At 49.6% G+C, this 16,195-nt stretch overlaps 1 protein-coding gene and 1 long non-coding RNA gene across 4 annotated transcripts in view; one reads left to right on the top strand and one right to left on the bottom strand.

The window, feature by feature from the left end:
* Window positions 1-944: 944 nt before the first annotated feature.
* S1PR3 (sphingosine-1-phosphate receptor 3) lies at window positions 945-14,235 on the bottom strand. Of its 3 annotated transcripts, none has more exons than XM_019966639.2 (2): window positions 14,135-14,235; window positions 945-4,629 (listed from the first exon to the last, which is right to left on the bottom strand). In XM_019966639.2, exon 2 carries the CDS (start codon window positions 4,484-4,486, stop codon window positions 3,350-3,352), a length of 1,137 nt encoding a protein of 378 aa, XP_019822198.2. In that variant the 5' UTR covers window positions 4,487-4,629; window positions 14,135-14,235; the 3' UTR covers window positions 945-3,349. The 3 variants fall into 3 exon arrangements, with proteins under 3 accessions (XP_019822198.2, XP_019822196.2, XP_070651293.1); XM_019966637.2 differs by lacking the exon at window positions 14,135-14,235 and adding an exon at window positions 13,627-13,884; XM_070795192.1 differs by lacking the exon at window positions 14,135-14,235 and adding an exon at window positions 9,402-9,757.
* Window positions 13,907-16,195, top strand: part of LOC139184621 (uncharacterized) — a 30,833-nt gene continuing 28,544 nt past the window's right edge. The window contains exon 1 of the long non-coding RNA XR_011568164.1: window positions 13,907-14,920. This is a non-coding gene — a long non-coding RNA (uncharacterized lncRNA). The remainder of the gene's footprint in view (window positions 14,921-16,195) is intronic.

The raw sequence follows: 16,195 nt of genomic DNA on the forward strand, positions 1-16,195 counted from the left end.
ATGGGATTTAGGTAAACTTCTGCCCACTTGGCCTTGGGCAGTATCAAAGGGGGCAGTTGGTTGTGGTCTTTATTACATAATGGTACCACACTCTGCAGCTTGCGCATGTATCAGTGGCAGACATTTGAAATCCAAGTGCTCTGTAACACAGAAATGATGAATTTCTGTGTACACCCACAGTTCCTTTTGGGGGCAGATTGCTTCAGGAATGTCACTACCAACTGGTGATGCCAAACACTGGCTCCTTTCTGTGTAAAAATGCAGGGTGGAGAGATAAAAACTTACCATCTGTGATGGAGAAAGCTAGAGAAAGGGCTGGTTTATCAAGTCTCTCCTGTTGCCTCCATTGCACCAAATGGAGCAGAACCCATAGTCCCATCTCTTTTGGCTGCACTTTGGCTGCCGTGACTCTTAAAATTTCTCCCCATTGAAAGCGTAGTCTATTAACCTCCTTCCCTATTGACCTACCAAAATTGGTGGAAAGTAAAAGTGTTAGTTGCTCAGTCATATCTGACTCTTTGCAACCCCATGGACTATAACCTGCCAGGCTCCCCTGTCCATGGAATTCTCCAGCAAGAATACTGGAGTGGGTTGCCATTCTCTTCTCCAGGGAATCTTCCTGACCCAGGGATTGAACCTGGGTCTCCTGCATTGCAGGTGGATTCTTTACCATCTGAGCCACTTCCCACAAGCAGAGCTGGTATTTTCGGAACCTTTGGTGTATTGGGTGCTATTCCACCAATTTTAGCACCCAATACACCGAAGTTTCCTAAAATACCAGTTCTTCTATTGGGAAGTATAGGGGAAATGCAACTAGGGTTCTCAGAGTGGTTTAATTCCTGGAGGAACAGCTAGCAGCAGGAGAGAGTTCATGATGTCACTCTGCATATCATCAGGGGTGGCCTTAGAGTACACAGCTCCCCACATGGACTCCCAACAACCAGTTTATACAAAGGCTTTCAATTTTATTTTATTTTATTTTTAACAAACATACATGGGACTCGATAAAGGCTACTAACTGAATGAGCTCTAACAGACAGGTTCTCTCTGGCTTTGACACACTCAACTTCTAGATGATCAGCTAGCTAGTTAGGATTGTACACTTGATACTTTTTGTTGTCGTTCAGTCACTCAATCGTGTCCAGCTCTTTGCTGCCTCATGGACTGTAGCCCACAAGGCTCCTCTGTCCATGGGATTTCCCAGGCAAGATTATGGGAGTGGGTTGCCATTTCCTTCTCCAACACTTGGTACTAAATTTGATTATTATTACTTTTTGCATATATCAAATAGACACAATGTCTGTTTTGGGGTATTTTTCATTCAAATTGATTGAAAGTGTTGTGCTACCTCAAAAAAAGTTGAGGTTATGGTGCAGTGTTATATTTTTAGTGCCAGAGAGCTGGAGCCCCCAAGCAACTCAGAACTAATATGTAAAGTTCTTAAGTCATTTCTCCACTGAAGACAAAATGCAATACTCAATATTCTGGCTCTTGGAGGCAATTTTGTTGTTATTTTCTTAACTCAGTATCTTAATGCTTAACTTTTCTATAAATGTTCTTGGTTTTCTCAGGCTGTTTGACAAGAGAATAAGCTCCTTTTCAGTGATGTAATGAAAACAACTAAAATGCCACTGATGAGCATGTCCTTGCAAATAGGATTTATCTCCATCAGCAACAAAAATTAAGAAAGATGTTGGGTGGTATATGGTCACCCAGGACCCATGAAAATGTTCCTTTATAAAGAGGAGCTGGCACGAGATAACAAAGAGGAATCACTTTTTCTCTGAAAAGTTACTCATGTATTAAGACTACTCTTTTAGTCTTTACTCAGGCAAAATTCCCACTGAACCTAAAAACTTCAGGGGTTCTGAAGTGAGGCTTACGCAGATAAGAATCCTTTTGAAGGTTCCTTTTTATCTTTTTAAAAAACGAAGGACTCAGTACATCAACTATATACTTATGACAACTCTGCAAATTTGTATATTTTTCATCCATTTGTACTTCATGAAGAATCCTTGGGGATGACTGTGTACAAAAATGCCTTCTACATAATTCCTTCTAAAGGTAAAGAGTGGTACAGGGTCAACCTGTGTTAAAATGAAAGATTACAGTATTACTACATCTTTTTGAAGAAAGCACAAACTGCCAGATCACAATTAAACTGCTCTAATGGTCGCGGTCAGGGTCAGCTTTCAGGAATCCACAAGGCTGTTGACGGCCCCAGCTGCTCAGCCGTAACAGCACAGGGGGGTTACTAACTTGGTGCTTTTCTGATCCGGATTCTAACTCAACACAGGATCACAGTGCTGTCCTGTAAGCATCTTCGAATTCAACGGAAACTCCCCATTATGTTGGAAAGGTGAAATGGGCCAGGGGTCTGTCCTCTGCTTCTCCCTCTTGGATTCTTTTCTTGATTGGTGTGGGGCACAGGCTCCTGGAATACCTTGGCTGGCTTTTCTAGGATTTGGAGAAACCCCAAACAACCGGGTAATTTGGCTAATTTGACTTTTGGATGAGCTTAAGACTCCTCAGGGAGAAATGACGGAAGACAAGCAGGGGTCCCCTTGGGGGACGTACATCCACAGAACTCACTTGTTCTCTCCTGGATCCTCCAGATGCTGTCAAGGGCACCTCAGGACAGTTGGGGGTCAGATGCATACATCTGAGACCAGCCTCGGACAAGCCCTTTTAGAGGGGTTGCGCTTTCAAAATCTGCTTAACATGACACTTTGTGTCAGTCAGAGGAGACTGGGACTGACCTGTTCACCTAGTTCTCAGTCACATCCTCATACTTGGGGGTTCAGCCAGAACTTACTTGTACTCCCTGTTACATAACGACACCATGTACTGCAGCTGACACAGGTACCAGTGGCAGACATGTGAAACGCAAGTGCTCTGTAACAGAAATGATGACTATAGCATCCTTCTGTGCACAGTCGATGTAGTGTACAGTCACAGAACATCATCCTGGGATGAAGAGGTTCCTGGGAAACACATTGCACAGTGTGTGTGGTCCGACACCTTCCCTCTCCAGACAGAGGCCAGAGGGGAGGGAGGATTCAGGAGAAGTCGGCTGCTGACATCAGCAGCTTGGTACATTTGGAAGACCCTAGAGCCTAAATGGACAAGGCATGGTGTCTGCATTGAAATGCATCAGCAATTCCTTGAGTCCCCTCCTTAAGAGACATCCACACCAGTCCAGGCTGTTGGCAGAACAGCTTTCTCGAGTCCCATATCTGGAAATACCCCCATGGGTGAGGCATGCAATCCAGAAGAACGTGGCTGCAGGGTTGGCTGCCGCTCTTCCTGTGGCGATGCAAGGACCCCAGGTTCCTTGAGGCCTGCACTCTCACTTGTAGATGACTCCATTCTGCAGGGTTTTGTTTCTGTCGGTGATGCAGGGTGAGGCGGCCGTTTGGGGGAGGTCTTCCTTGCTTTTGGGGGAGGGGCTGCTGTTGTTGCTGCCACTGGATTTGCTTCTGCTTGGGTCGAGAGCGGGCTGGATGGGTGAAGAGTGGGCTCCCCGGCCCCTGACCAGGCAGGTGCAGACAAGTCGGAAGAAGGCCCGCCGCATCTCCTTGCTGGCCAGCGTGTAGATGATGGGGTTCATGGCGGAGTTGAGCACAGCCAGCACGATGAACCACTGGGCCTTGAACAGGACAGCACACTCCTTGACCTTGCAGGCCACGTCCACAAGGAAAAGGATGAAGAGGGGGGACCAGCAGGCGATGAACACGCTCACCACGATCACCACGGTCCGCAGCAGGGCCATGGACCGCTCTGAGTTGTGCGGGCTGGCCACCCTGCGGCTGCTGGACTTCACCAGGAAGTAGATGCGTGCGTACAGGATCACGATGGTCACCAGGATGGCCATGAAGATGCTGATGCAGAATGCGATGTACTTCTTGGAGTAGAGGGGCAGGATGGTGGAGCAGTCGGGGAGGTTGTGCAGGCAGTTCCAGCCCAGGATGGGTAAGGCGCCCAGTGAGAATGCGATGAGCCAGCACATCCCGATCAGAAGAAACACGCGGTGCTTCTTGTTGGCATCGTACGGCCTCATTTTGATCATGGTCAAGTGTCTCTCGATAGCAATGGCCAGCAGGCTGCAGGTGGACGCCCCAAGGGCCACAAACATGCTGCCTTCCCGTAGGAACCAGACCGTCAGGGAGAGGCTCAGTGTCCTCTTGCCCGACATCAGAATGTTGACCTTGTACGCAATGCCAGCCAGCAGGTCGCAGAGGGCCAGGTTACCAATGAAAAAGTACATGCGGTTGTGGAATTTATTGTTTTTCCAGATGGCAATCAAGACCATCAGGTTCTCCAAAACAATGAAGCTGCAGATGATCAAGAACAGCACGGTGGTGAGTGTGCTGCCCTCGGGGGCGTCCTTCAGCCTGCCTTCCAGCTTGCCCACGTAGCTGTAATGTTCGTGCAGGGTTTCGTTGGAGGTGTAAGGTCTGGGGCGTGGCGTGAGAATCATCGCCATCACTTGGAACTCACAATCAGTTAGCTCCTGAATCCACCAGAGGGCGCCCTGAGAACGTCCATTTCCAGGGAAAACACTGCTTTCTGCTTAGGCTGCAACAGGGATCCAGGCGAGACACCGGCTAGGGTGTTGAGGATAGGCTCCTATGAAAAGACAAAAGGAGAGAGAGCCCAGTGATAAAGTAACAGCACCTAAAAACAACAGCAGCAACAGAGTTGGAGAAAGGCACTAAAAATGCTGAAGCATTTGGGTGGCTGGTCCATAAGGGCCCAAAGAGGGCCTTTAACCCAGGCCAACTTCCTATGTGACTATGGAGCCCAGAAGAAGCAATTCTGTGTCTACAGTTGCCAAGGAGGGAAATTCTGTCATTGGGCACTGCCACCATTCAATCATGTAATCCAAACACACGGATTTAAACCCAAAGAACACTTCCACCTGGAAATCTCAAGGCACTTAAAACGCTAACCAGTTCATACTCATCTACTGTGCATGCGTGCATGCTAAGTCACTTCAATCATGTCCAACTCTGTGTGACCCTATGGACTCTAGCCTGCCAGGCCCCTCTGTCCACGGGATTCTCCAGGCAAGAATACTGGAGTGGGTTGCCATGCCCTCCTCCAGGGAATCTTTCCAGTCCAGGAATCGAACCTGCATCTCTGTGTCTCCTGCATGGGCAAGTGGATTCTTTACCACTAGCACCACCTGAGCAGCCCCATCTCCTGCCCAGGAGCTGGTAAACCCTTATTCCCAGTTACTGAGAGAGAAACAGAGATTATGTCAGGCCCAAAAAATAGGATGGAATTCAGAATAAGGCCCACTGATTTCTGAAACCTCCTTGGTGGGCTTTGGAGCAATGTTGTAGGAAGTAGTCACACTTCCCTGGAATCCCTGGGACCAAGGCCAAGACCAGAAATCAAATCTAGATGGCCCCCAGGTCTGCCCCACAGAGAGCTCAGAGACAAACCATCTGGTCACCAAAGGAAGAACAGCACAGCCCACACATGGCCCACAGGGCCACTCCCTGAGCGAGCAGCTAATCGTGGAGCCAGGGGAAGAAAGAATATAAACCTGTAAAAGTGGAATCAACTGCTACTGAGACTAAAGGAAGAAGAGCAAGGACAAACAAGTGGATTTTTGAGTTTGGCTTAAAATTCAGAGTTTAGATACAACTGTCGAAACCGCCAAAACTCAACCGGTGTGTGTGATGGAAAGAAACAACCAACCTGGGAGCACTGGTGACGGTGGGGCAGAGAGCCCAAGAGCCAGGCTTCCAACGGCCCTCCGCCCTCCAGACCTCTATGCACCCCCCAGCCCTACGTGGCTTTATCCAAAGGCTTCTTGTGATGTCCAAGGCAGAGCAGACCCAAGTACCAAGGTAGAAATGGTTTTTGCTAAATGCACTGATTCTAAATCAAAATTATTTGAATATTTAAATACATAATTAAACTCAAACAAGGTCAATTTACATCAGCCTACTGTGTGGATCCGCTGAAGTTTTTCAACTTTTATAAGTTTAAGTCGCAGCCCTCAGTTTGGCTTGGTGGCACATGGACCACTCTCCAGAGAAATGGGGCTCTGCATTTTGGGGTGCAGTGGAATCTGAAGGCCTGGTACAACTGCTGAGCTCATTCCAGAGAAGGCCTCAGTGGCAGGGGGACCCTGGGGCTCAGCCTGGGTAGCTGCTCTGTGAGTGGGAAGCAGAGGAGGCTCCAGACAGAGCTTCCTGACCAAGGGCCCTCCAGGTGGATGCTCTCCTGCCACTTGGGTGCTGGTTCCAGGGCCCTGAGGATGTTGTCAAGCCTCCACTCCCTTAATCTGGGTGAGACTGGTTTTCTGACATGGGGCAACAATGATCCCACTGCTTCTTTGCAGAGATTTCTTCTGTGTCCTGGAGGTTTGTTTGTGGCTTATTGTGGAAACCACATGAGCCCCTGGTGTCTCAGTGCAGTTTGAGGTCACGGAGGGCTGGGAGTCAGCTTTACCACCAAATGTTGGGGCCTGCCAAGGTCTCCACATCGCTGATGAGCCTCGGAGGCAGCATCCAACCCTGGGGCTGTCTCCCCTCACCCAGGGGCACTGTGAGGCCTCATGCAGGAGGCAGACTCCCCAGCCAGCTCTGGTCCCCCCTGCTTGGTCTGTGATAAGGGGCCTGGTCTCCCAGAGACAGAAGCAGGGATGGTGGGAGTCAGCTCGTGGGCCACTCCCCCCCACCAGCTTACCTCTTTTCCATTTTTATTTAAATCATGCCCATCCTTAAGGCTCCAGGTCAACTTCTACCAGCTCTATAGCGTTTTCTGGAATCATCCTGCCCCAGCACACCACTTTTTAAAACAAACTGCAAAGTGTTTTTTAAGGATAGAGACAGGAGCAGCAGCTGACACTCTCGGAGCACTTTCCTGGAGCCCCTTATTTCATCCTCTCCATCTCCTCTCACACCACCACGTACATTAACGGTGCCCAGTAAATGCATGTGCCCCTCGTTGCTGTTCATCTAAGTGCTCTCGTCTGTGGGCGCTGAATGGAGTCTCTGTGCTCCCACTTTGCTGACCCTTCCTGGCTGTTGTAGGAAACCAGGCACAGGAGAACCTAGTCGCCTGGTTATCTTTCCAACACCTCCCACCCCAGAGCACAACCCTGAGAGAGTGCTTGGCATTCCCGCATGGATACCCTGTCACGGCACCACGTGTGTCCTTGTTCACAGAAAAGGCATGACCCAAAGGTAGGGCAGAGGAACACACGGGCTGCTCCAGTGAGAGTCACAAAGCGGCAGCATCCTGAGAGGGGCTGTTTTTCCTTTGGTGGCAGTGGGGTCATATAGCTGGCCGGAGGGCCCTCCAACACTCCCTGTCCCCACGCTCGCCCTTGCCCCCACCACTCCAGGCCACCGGCTGCCATGTCCAGGTGGCCGCCCCTCCATCCCAGGACCTGATACTGGTGAGCATAACGTGAGGAGTTAGGATGGTGACTTAGCACCAGAAGACCCTGAATGATAAAAATATACAAACATTACAGAAAAGGAGAACAATGGGAATTGTATCGTAATTCCCCCTCACACTGGGGCGAAACAGCTCCAGGAAACTGCATCTGAAAGCCTTTTGAAAACAGGTATGTCCAAAGTTTCTCTCCTGTGCCCTAGTTTGCCTGAGATAACTCCATGGCCTTAAATACCTCATGGCCTCCTCGAGACAGTCTCTGCCCCTCTGACTGTGCTCTACAGTACAGACAGCAGGGCTGTGAGTCCCTTTAAAATTGCTGGATGTGGACTTCTCTTGGGAATAAAGGGCGGAGGAAGTACACGGCAGGCTCCACAGACTCACATTCATTTTTTTCCCCTTCAATATGTAGAGTTTTGATAAACTTGAGTAGAAGGTATGAAAGGAAACAACAAAAACGAATACCCAGCAAGAAAATAACCAAAATAACAATACTTTAAGATGTGCCAGAAACCCATCAAAACCATGAATCCTGAGGGTGAACACATCTTCCCATTAATGCTCGATTAATGATTTCCCTTAATTAAATATGTATCACTCAAGGAGCATATTTTCTCAGAACTTTTTTTGTTATAAAATACCAATCTCCACACTTTGCGTAACTGGAAGATACCCATCTCTCTTTGGAACCCAAAAGCTTATTTTCTTTAGATTAACAATATTAAAAAGCTGATCCCATCTGAGAGTTTTGTGCCAGGCCAAAGATAAGATTGATTTTGGATAGATCTGAATGCCACTACGCATGGCCAAAACCGTCTCATGGGCGAATTCCTGCCTCCATCCGGAGGGACGCAACACAGACTCCAAGTCTGCGGGGAGAACGCTCTGTCCCCTCCCTGGTCCCCGAATCTTTGAGAGTCAGCTGGCTCTGCTCATGGAGAGGTGGGCATCGGCCCTCTGTGGCTCACCCACCCTGCTGCTGCCAGTCACTGCAGGAGTGCTGGGCACTGCGGGCCCCCGGGCCCCTGGGAGACCCAACCTTTCCTATCCCTCATGGCCTCTTCTAGTCACTAACCACTAGAATGGAGCACTCTCTGGACTTCTTATCCCTTAGAGTAATTTAGCCTGTGTCTGACCCTCACATAAATGGAGTCATGAAGCTGTGCCTGGCATCTTCTTCTCAATGTGGTGTTCCTGTGAGCTTCCTGCTCAAGGTGAGTCATGCAGAGAGATGCGGGTAACTCCTTCCCATTGCTCCCGCTGGGTGGACGGATACATTCTGGGCTGTGGACGTGGAGTGGTTCCCCTGTGCCGTTGTCCTCAGCAGTGCTGTTAGGATGAGTTGAGGATGTCCCCCACGGCCTGTGTCCCAAGGGGTACCGTGGACTTCCTACTGCTGATGCCTAGGCTGGATTTTGATGGAGGGTCCCCACAGAGGCTTACGGGTCTCAGCCAGTGGTCCTGAGAACTGTCTTTGTGGGTAGCTGGAGAAGTCCCCAGCGAGGGTGAGAGTTACACGTTACAAATGCTCACACTTTATTTTAAAAGATAAGTGTCCGGGGCTGGTAGTGACCTGACCAGTATCTGCCTTTCCATTGTAAAAACTGGATCACTGCTTAATTTCCACCTGAATACTGAAAAATACAGCCTAATGCTGAAAATGTCGCTGGGTGCCAGCTAGTCATGTACATATTCAGAAAACCTGGCCAGTTATAGAAGACATGTGGGTGCTCCTGCTCATGCGCAGTGGCCTTCCAACAAACCCAGATTCCGACAGAGCTGTGCCTGAGAGCTGGCCTTACTTATATCCATAAGCAGAGCTCTCCTCCCAAACTGTGCTCAGGTCATCCAGACCCCCGCAGACTTCTCCCCTCACCCACTCTGAGTGAGGATTTGACTGCCTGCATCTCACTGTGAAGGTAAAGATAGTACACTGCCCACTCCTGGGCTTGCCTTCCATCTATTCAACAAAGATCTGCTACCTGAGTTTTCACTCCATCCTCATTCAGGTGGGGTCTTCGAGTCTACCTCAAGGCATTCCAACACCAAGGCTTTTCTTTCTGCAGAGAAGGAATATGACACCTTCTAGAAGGTGGTTCATAGGGGTGTCACCCCATCCCCCTCCCTCCATTCCAAGGAAGAGCATCTGTTGGGGGAGGGGGAGGGAGCCAGGCAGGGCCCAATGGATTCCAGATGTGTTTTCCATGCTGGAGAGTCACTTTCTCTACTCACATCACTTTGAAAAATAAACAAACTATAAAAAGAAGGAAAAGGGAAAAAAAAACAGAGGAAAATATTTCACCAGTCTGGGGTCTGTCTCTTTCTCTTTGTAATGGCCAAAAAAAAAAAAAAAAAAGGCACAATAAGATTGTGAGACATTGATTTCTCCTGGTAAGATGCAAGGCATTATATTTTTAAAATGCTATATTCTCCCATTTCATCCCATAAACTGAATTAAAACACAAAGCATTTGTCCACAAGTAAAATTTCTTGGAAAGCAAGATATTTTTCCCCCCACTTAGAAGAATTTAGAAAGGAAATAATGAGTTGGCCGTTTCATGGCCCCAACAAAATTCCTTTGCTAATGAGTATTTCCCGTCACTCAGGGGTTTCTTAGGTGACCTCACTCTGCTCTCAGAGATGGTTCATGACAAGAGGTGTTACATACTCAGCCTTGCATGCCTGCATGTTGCTCTGGACCTATTAGTGGAGCGCCTGGTGAGAAAGGCTGTTACAGATGAACCACATCAGGATTCTACATCTTCCCCTTTCTTCTCCAGATTGCGGAAGCAAGTTTGTCCCTGGTCGGATTTCCTACTTTTATGCAGCTTCTCCAAAGGTTATTCTCTCAGCAAACAAGGCTCAGATGCTAACAGAGATCTGACAGCAGTCCAAGGAGTCCCATGTATGCAGGTTGTGCCCACAATCAAGTCCAGCTTGAACATCTGCCCCTCTGCATATTCTCCTGGGCATCCAGGCTCATCAGTCTGAGGGCAAATGCTTTTGATGCAAGAGGTCTTTATCTTCATTGCTTTTCTGCCAGGTTTCTCAAACTTTCTCTTCTCTGTTTTTTCTAAGGAAGGGTACAGGACTGAATTTCTACCAAGGCTGTCACAGCACGAATCAAAGTGTGTGGAAATGAGTTCCTCTAGGCATACGAAAATGAGAGGTGTTCTGGGCAGGAAGTGGTAACCGCGGGGCTCCCTTCATCTGTTCCCACAACAGCACTCTTGCTCGGTGGCCTGGCATGCGCACTGCGCACTGTGCCTTGCAGGCGCCATGTCTGAGCCCACCACAGCATCTGCTTCCAAATGGACACAGCGGGAAACTGAACCTGTGGCACAGTTTGGAAGAGGCTGCGCTGGGCTGGATGCCCATGTCATAGGATTCTAGTGCACCACATTAGGGATAAGCTCTTCCAGAAGCTGTTGCACTTCCATGTGTTCCTTACCTATCTAGAGACACGGGTGTCACCAGCATACTTGGGACCGAACTACTTTTAGCTACTATGCTAGCAAAATGCTGGAATGCTGAATCTGGGGGCTTGACTGAAACATATGGAAAACTTTGACCCCAAGGAAATGGAGCAGCATCTTCAAGGCCAAAGAGCCTAAAAATGACTCAGGATTCCCACTCCAGCTTATGGTTCCAACCAGATGTTAGAACCACCTGATCAGTTCCACACTGTCCTCTGAACAACCTTGTCACTGATTTACCTGACTGGCTATCCCCTGCCCTCTCACAGATGCCACTGTGATTCCTCAAAAACAGAATAAAAATGAAACAAAAGGTAACTTTATGCCTGGTAACTATAACAACAAGTTAAAAAGTATTATTAACTAAAGCTAGACAGGATTCCACTAAGTCTAGCATATCCTCTCCAAAAGCTCATGGAATATCTCTTTTTCATTTATTTATTTTTTAACTGGAGGATAATTGCTTTACAATATTGTGCTGGTTTCTGCCATACATCAACAAGAATCAGCCATAGGTGTACATATGTGCCCTCCCTCTTGAAGCTCCCTCCCACCTCCCACCCCATTCCACCCCTCTAGGTTGTCACAGAACACCTGATTTGAGTTCCCTGCTTCAAACAGCAAATCTTCACTGGTTATTTAATTTTACATATGGTAATGTGTATATTTCAATGCGCTTAAGGTAATTAACCAATTTTACAGAAAACATATGGCAAGGGAATAATACAAAATGGCTCGAAAACTGATAAGAAAGGAATCACGAAACCAAATGTGAGGAAACAGAAAGCCTTGTATAGCCCGGGGGCAGCTCAGTCTCGGCTAACTGGCCAACACAGTAGATTGCCCAAGGCTGCCATGCCAGCTGTATCAGCCCCAGAGTCATAGTCCCAAGTCCTGGCAGAGAAAAAGGGTTTCTCCAGTTGGGCAACAACAAATGTTTCAAGATTATTTTATGCTCAAATTCCCATGTCTTTGTAACAAAAATATATGCATAGACAGTAGGTCTTGAAACATTTTTAGGGAGTCGAAGAGATACCATGGAATCAAATTAGTGTCATCATTTCCTGGTAAAGGAAAATCAGTCCCTAAATTTTGAGACATAAAGTCATTAGGCCAAATCATAAGGTAGGCCTTGTACAGGAAATGGTAGCTTCAGTATCCACATATGGTAGAAAATTAGGAGAGTCATGCATTTTAATGGAATTCACAAATATAAAGAGGAAAGCAGCATTTTCAGAGATGAATATTGGTCGAGGAATCATTGCATCTGTATCTTAAGGGCTGATTTTGCGTTTTGGATCCTTGGTGTCAGGAGACTAGAGCGCCTAGACTAGCAGGCCCAAAGTGAAAGTTTTCTGACTGAGAAAACCCAATGTGTGGTTCACCTATGGTAATAACAGTATTCAAACTGGCACTGAGCTCTGCATCAGTGAGTCCACAACTCTTTGAGCACCACATACACACACCACCCCCCCCCCCCCCGGCCCCAGAACCACCACCATCCTCATTAGTCATATACCCACAGATCATAATCCTGCCCTTGTACTTTCTAGGAATTAAGTTTTTCTTAACCATGCTTGTACGATTTTCATCAATGAAGAAAGGAATGTTGTAAAGATAAATCATGAAGACATAATTCTTTGGGGCTTCCCTGATGGCTCAGATGGAAAAGAATCCGCCTGCAATGGGGGTTTGGATCCCGGAGAAGGGGATGGCTATCCACTCCAGTATTTTTACCTGGAGGATTCTATGGACAGAGGAGCCTGGTGGGCTACAGCCCACGGGGTTGTGAAGAAGCAGACAGGACTGAGTGACTAACACTTTACTTTCAAGATTCTGTACAATGTCTGCAACTTCTAACTCCAGACTTTAAAAAGATGCCTAATTCTGGAAGTACCCAGAGCTCCAGAAGAGCCAGACTCATTCATGCTCTTCATCTTCAAAGTAAAGCATGTTTCCTTTAAAAATCCAACAAGAAGTCCCTCTCTTACATCTAAATATAAATACACCACAAAGAAATATGTCCTTGGCAGTGTCCAACGTCAGGAAGAGAGAAAGTAAGGAGAAGGAGGAGAGAACAATTTGGAGACTATGGTGGGGGCAGGGGGTTAAAAGTGGCAAAGTTAGCACTTTCCTGCAATCGGCTCGAAGAAGGACCAGTCCTGTCGCTTCCCCGGATTTATCCCAGATATGAGTATAACTTACTGATCTTCCCTGGGAACCTCATTACTTCATCATAGAACTTTTGTCTTCCAGACTCCTCTTCCCGCCCCCCCAACCCCGCCCCCCGCCCGGTTCCCACAGCACTGACTGCCTTGTTTGAGAAATAGAAGGAAAACTGGAACTTTGTGGCCAAGAAAATAAAATAGAACGATTTCCCCAAGGGAACAAGAACACACACTTCCAGAGCCCCCAGGTCCGCATTCCAGGCCGTATAAACTTAATTATCCCAGGAAAAGGACCCATGGCGTGTCTCTGTGAAGAGTCACTTCTCTTTCATTCGGCGTTTAAATGCTCTAACTGTAGTTTAAAAAGGAACCATCCCCACTTCCCCTGCCCGGGTTCAGTCACCAGAATGGACGACCTGGTGGGAATGGGCGATGCTGATGTGGTGTGCTCGCCCGCCCAGGTCCACGTCGCGATGGGCTGGATGGCCTGGAAGACGGGCTGGAAATCCGTAAGAAAAGCGGACCCGGCTGCTCCCACCCAGCCCGGGGGCCCGCCGGCTCACCTCCATCCGAGAAGGGCGCTCGGACCCTCGGCATCTTGGCACCCCTTCCTCCCCTCCCAGTGCCGGGGCGCCGGGATAGACTTGGCGCTCGGGGCTGGGGACACTGCCCGGGCCGCAGAGTCTCGCTCGGGTTCCTGCGGCCACCGCGCTGAGCGTCGGGTTCCTGTCGCGTGTCTCCCAGACCGGCTTCCTCAGCCTCTGCCCCCGCCGGCCCCGGCGCAAACTTTTCCAGCTAACCTCGGGGGCTGGGCCCCGCCTCCCTGCCCTGCCGTCCAGCCCTCATCTGCCCGCGTCCTTACTCCCGCCCCCGCAATACCCCTCCTACCCGGACCTCCTTCCGCACCTCCCGGCTCCCCGCCCCATCTCCCGGCCCCGCTGCATCTCCCCCGCTCCCTGCGGCTCTCCCACAGCATCTTTTCCCCCCGGCACCTTGAGTCCCCACCTTCCGGCTTCCCGCGCTCCGCACCGTCCTTGGCTCCTCCCCCATCTCCCCGCCCTCTGGCCTCACCTCGTCACTTCTCGGTCCCCACCACGTTTGTACTTCTTCCCTCAGCGTTGAGCCCCTATATCCCCATCCCTTCTCCCCTCCCCGCAGCCCCAGCATCCCACTTTCTCGCTCCCGGCTCCCGCTCTCGCTCCTCAACCCCTTTATCCTCCTCCCCGACTGCCACCCCTGGAGTGTCCCCGCCTTTCGTGTCCGCCCCCGCAGTCGAGCCTCTGGCGGGCCCCTGACATTCTCCTGTCGCCCCCGCCTCCCTCGGCAGTCCCCCTGAGCTTGGCTCGCCCCTCCGCCTCTGTCCCAGAACTGCCCTTCAGATCCTCCGCCCCGCCGAGTAGTTCAAGGCTGCTGACCCCTGCCCAGCACCCAGCGGGGAAGGTCCAAACCGGATCGGGACTAGGCGTGGACCGGGTGCATTGAGGGCGAGGGTCTGCCAATTATTGCTGTTAGTTTCATCATCATCATCTTTGTCGCGATCACGATCATTTTTGGTTGGAATTGACTGACCGCCGACTTGAGGGGAGACATCTGGCCGCATTTTGATTTGAACCCTGCGCCTACCACCTCCGTTCTGCTCTGAGCCTCCAGGGCAGAGGCTGTTTCCCGGAGGGCACACAGGCTCTGAATCCCCGGATCTACCCCTGGCACAAGAGCTCGTGGGCCTGCAGGGGCAGATCTCAGCGATTCGCCTCTCTTGTGTGTATGAATGAGATAGTCTATGTGAAAGCTTCCTAAAGAAGAATCCCCAGGGAGGGGACGACCAACTCTATTGGACAGGGAAAGTGAAGGTCCTGAGTAAGTGAACACAGAACCAACCCTCCAAGCTTCTAGCCGGATGGAAAAAGAAAGAGATGGGCGGTTGGGCAGGGGGTGGAGGAGGGGAGGGCAGGGGAAGGGTTAGGAGGAAAAGGAGAGAGGCAGGAAGAAGGAACCAGAAGGCCTGATATCATAGCAAGGCTGTGCATTCCTGGGAAGAGGGGACTGGGACCACAGGGGTCCCTGGAGCAAGTTGGGGAGTTGCTCAGTTACCTGTCTGTGATTCGCTCTTGCTTCTAGAGGAGGAACCCCAAGCATCCTTCCCCTCAAGCTGGGAGCAAATGCCCATTAGGGGTGGGACTGAGCCCTGATGGGTAGGCAAGGGAATGCAAGTTGCCAGCACTTCTGCCTGCCTTTTGAATTGGTCCCTGTTGAGAAAGCCCAGCCCTGGAGAAAAAGGGGTATTGGTGTGGGTTTGCACACCTTTGGCGCTCAGTGGAGGGCTGGTGTTGCCCTCGCCTTGCTTCCACTTAATCTACTCTGAGTTCCCTCTGGTCGCCTTCCCAACTGGCTCAGAGTATCCTGTGCCAGCTCTGAGAAGCCATTTCTGCTCCAGATTACAAGGGGAACCAAGTGTGTTCTCATCTTTCCACTTCTACAACAGCAAGTCAGGAAAAGGAGACGAGAGATCACGCATTTTCAGCCAATCACCACGACCAGGGTAAAAAGAAAGAGTACTGGCCATGGTGCTTACAACTGACCAAAACAATCAGTTGGTTCATTGACAAGTCTGTTCAATTAGTTGCTTCGCGTTGTGAAAAATGCACTACTAGGTTTGTTTTGATTGGTGCCCATATCTTCATTCACTGGATGATGTCTGAAATCTTGACATCACCAGGGCAACCTTGAGGCCTAGTGATGCCTCCAAAACCAGTGTCAGGACCTGGACTCCAGAAGCCTGAAAACTTGTGAGACTCTACTGCAGGTATCCAAGGGACATGAGAGGATTTGACATACAGGCATATCTGAAACTCCTTTTCCGCAAAGATTTCCCATCCTGAGCAGCTCTATCCATACACGGTCCTCTAACTGGCCCAGTGCCCAACTCTGCTTGCTCCTCCTTCCCTTAAAGCTCAGACAGTGGACCTTGACTTGGGGGGGGTGCCCTCTGTGCCCCCACACAACTCTTAGAGACCATATTCTCTCATGACTTTTCTGGAGAGAACCAGTTCTCCCTAAGAGTCTGTGGGATAAAAGTCTTCCCCTCTGCAGGGACAGCTCTCTCCAGAGGAATGATGTTTCGCAAATGCAGAA

This window comes from Bos indicus, chromosome 8 (genome assembly GCF_029378745.1).
Source record: "Bos indicus isolate NIAB-ARS_2022 breed Sahiwal x Tharparkar chromosome 8, NIAB-ARS_B.indTharparkar_mat_pri_1.0, whole genome shotgun sequence".
In the NCBI taxonomy this organism is placed as follows: Eukaryota; Metazoa; Chordata; class Mammalia; order Artiodactyla; family Bovidae; genus Bos; species Bos indicus.

Bases quoted from the DNA above. Each gene is read 5' to 3' on its own strand.
- S1PR3 (XM_019966639.2), bottom strand. From the start codon at position 4,486: ATGGCGATGATTCTCACGCCACGCCCCAGACCTTACACCTCCAACGAA.